The sequence below is a fragment of the Colobus angolensis genome, unplaced genomic scaffold (assembly GCF_000951035.1).
Source record: "Colobus angolensis palliatus isolate OR3802 unplaced genomic scaffold, Cang.pa_1.0 Scaffold67, whole genome shotgun sequence".
In the NCBI taxonomy this organism is placed as follows: Eukaryota; Metazoa; Chordata; class Mammalia; order Primates; family Cercopithecidae; genus Colobus; species Colobus angolensis.
In genome coordinates, this window is record NW_012120376.1 from 6,986,049 (window position 1) to 6,988,775 (window position 2,727).

The following is a 2,727-nucleotide window of genomic DNA, read 5'->3' on the forward strand; positions in this document are numbered from 1 at the left end:
AACTCCTCCCTCCCCCAAAGGGGCCCCCACACCCCTACCTGTAACTCCTCCCTCCCCAAAAGGAGGCCCAGCTATCCCACCCCACAAAGGGGCTCCCACTCCCCCAGCTGTGACTCCTCCCTCCTCAAAAGGAGGTTCAGCTACCCCATCCCCCAGAGGTGCCCCCACTCCCCCAGCAGCAACTCCTCCCTCCCCAAAAGGAAATCTAGCTGCCTCACCCCACAAAGAGGCCCCCAGTCCTTCAGTTGTAACTTCTCCCTCTCCAAAAGGAGATCCAGCTACCTCACCCCCCAAAGAGGCCCCCAGTCCCCCGGCTGCAACTCCTCCCTCCCCCAAAGGGACCCCCACTCTCCCAACTACAACTCCTTCCTCTAAAGGAAGCCCAACTACCCCATCCTCCAAAGAGGACCCCACTCCCCCAGCTGCAACTCCCTCCCACAAAGGAGGTCCAACTATGACTCCTCCCTCCCCTAAAAGAGGACCAGCTATCCCATCTCCCAAAGGGGACCCCACTTCCCCAGCAGTGATTCCTCTCTCCCCCAAAAAGGCTCCAGCAACTCCAGTCACCAGAGAAGGCCCAGCCACCCCATCCAATGGGGATACTACTCCCCTAGCAGTGACTCCTGTCTCCCTCAAAAAGGCCCCAGCAACTTCAGCTCCCAAAGGAGGCCCAGCTACCCCATCCTCCAAAGGGGATCCCACCCTCCCAGCAGTGACTCCTCCTTCCCCCAAGGAGCCCCCAGTCCCCAAACAAGCTCCCACTTCTTCCTCTCCCAAAAAGGCCCCGGCAACTCCAGCCGCCATGGGGGCCCCCACTCTGCCAGCTGTGATTCCTTCTTCCTCCAAAGAGGTCCCAGCTACCCCATCCTCCAGAAGGGACCCCAGTGCCCAAACAGCGACTCCTCTCTCTAAAAAGACCCCAGCAACTCTAGCCCCCAAAGAGGCCCTCATTCCCCCAGCTATGACTCTTCCCTTCCCCAAAAAGAGCCCAGCAATTCCAGCCCCCAAAGAAGCCCAGGCTACCCCATCCTCCAAAGAGGCCTCCAGTCCCCCAGCAGTGACTCCTTCCTCTTATAAAGGGGCCCCATCTCCCAAAGAGGCCCCTACTCCTCCAGCTGTGACTCCTCCACCTGTGACTCCTCCATCCCCCAAAAAGGGCCCAGCAACTCCAGCCCCCAAAGGGACCCCCACTTCCCCACCTGTGACTCCTTCCTCCCTCAAAGACTTCCCTGTGTCCCCAGTTTCTGTCACATGTAAAATGGGGGCCACTGTTCCTCAAGCATCTAAAGGGCTTCCAGCAAAGAAAGGCCCCACAGCTCTCAAAGAAGTACTTGTTGCCCCAGCTCCAGAAAGTACGCCAGTCATCACAGCTCCCACTTGGAAAGGTCCACAGACCAAAAAGAGTTCTGCTACTTCACCTCCTATGTGCCCAGATCCCTCAGCTAAGAATGGTTCTAAAGGACCCCTTTCCACAGTGGCTCCAGCCCCTCTACTCCCTGCTCAGAAAGGCTCTTCAAAGACATCAAAAGGCAAAGATGCTTCTCATTCCCCAAAGGGCCCCTTGGCTCCTCCTGAGTCTAAGGCATCCACCCCTCTAACAGCAGCTGCCTCTGAGAAGGTCCTTCCTAAACCTGAATCAGCATCTGTCTCTCCACCACCCACCCCACCAGTCTCTCTGCCTCTTGCTCCCTCCCCAGTTCCCACTCTGCCTCCTAAACAGCAATTTTTGCCGTCCTCTCCTGGGCTGGTGTTGGAATCAACCTCTAAACCCCTAGCCCCTGCTGATGAGGATGAGCTGCCGCCTCTGATACCCCCGGAACCAGTCTCTGGGGGAGTGCCTTTCCAGTCAGTCCTCGTCAACATGCCCACCCCCAAAGCTGCTGGAATCCCTGTCCCAACCCCCTCTGCCAAGCAGCCTGTTATGAAGAACAACAAGGGTATTTGCCTTGGTTTGCTGTGTGCATGGTGTGTCTTTTGCCCACACCCCTCTTGGGGGCTACCCACCAGTACTAACCCTGTGATGCGCCGCTTTCTCCAGTGAATCTGCTTGGGTTTGGACGTAGAACATAGAATGATCATTTTAAATGCAAAAGCTCTAGGAATATGAAACTAAATCTTGGTTTTCATGACTTCAGATAGATACATAGTGTATTGTGTATCATTCAGTACAATGTGGCCCGGACTACCCTGAGCCTACCATGCCATCTGTTTTACCTAATTGATCTGACATTGAAAACCAAGACCTGCCAGACCTTTTAATTTGCTCTAATCCCTACCACATCACTAACTAACCTTGTCCCTGGGCCTGAGATTTGCTAAAACATTGGAGAATTGAACTATTTGTATTTCTTTTTCAATTCTTAGACTTAGTAATGACCAGTTGCCCAGGGACTTCCTTTTCATAAAAATGTAGAAACCTGTTTTTCCTAGCCTGAAAATGGTGCAGGTATATGCTTTTTTTCCTCAGTAGTCTTTACTGATGCTTGGCCTTTGAATTGAAAGAAATTTATGTGAATTATTTTGGAAAAATTAAGAGATACAAGTCAACATCATTGAGAATCTTCTAACTATATTGATTAGATCACATTGGTGGGGTGAATGGTTTGAAAATGAGGCTGAATATGTGCACGTGACTGCTTTTGACTTGCTCCAACCCAGTTTAAAAGTTGAGGGAATGGCCAGGCGCGGTGGCTTACACCTGTAATCCCAGCACTTTGGGAGGCCGAG

At 53.0% G+C, this 2,727-nt stretch overlaps 1 protein-coding gene across 11 annotated transcripts in view; it reads left to right on the forward strand.

Annotated features, from left to right (window-relative positions):
• The window catches only part of NACA (nascent polypeptide-associated complex alpha subunit), a 13,523-nt gene that overhangs the window by 7,648 nt on the left and 3,148 nt on the right, over window positions 1-2,727 (forward strand). The window contains exon 5 of one of the 11 annotated variants that reach the window (XM_011926080.1): window positions 1,602-1,937. The exons of the other annotated variants lie outside the window; for them this stretch is intronic. Within the exon in view, the coding sequence (XP_011781470.1) occupies window positions 1,602-1,937 (336 nt within the window). The remainder of the gene's footprint in view (window positions 1-1,601; window positions 1,938-2,727) is intronic. 11 annotated transcript variants of the gene reach the window in all.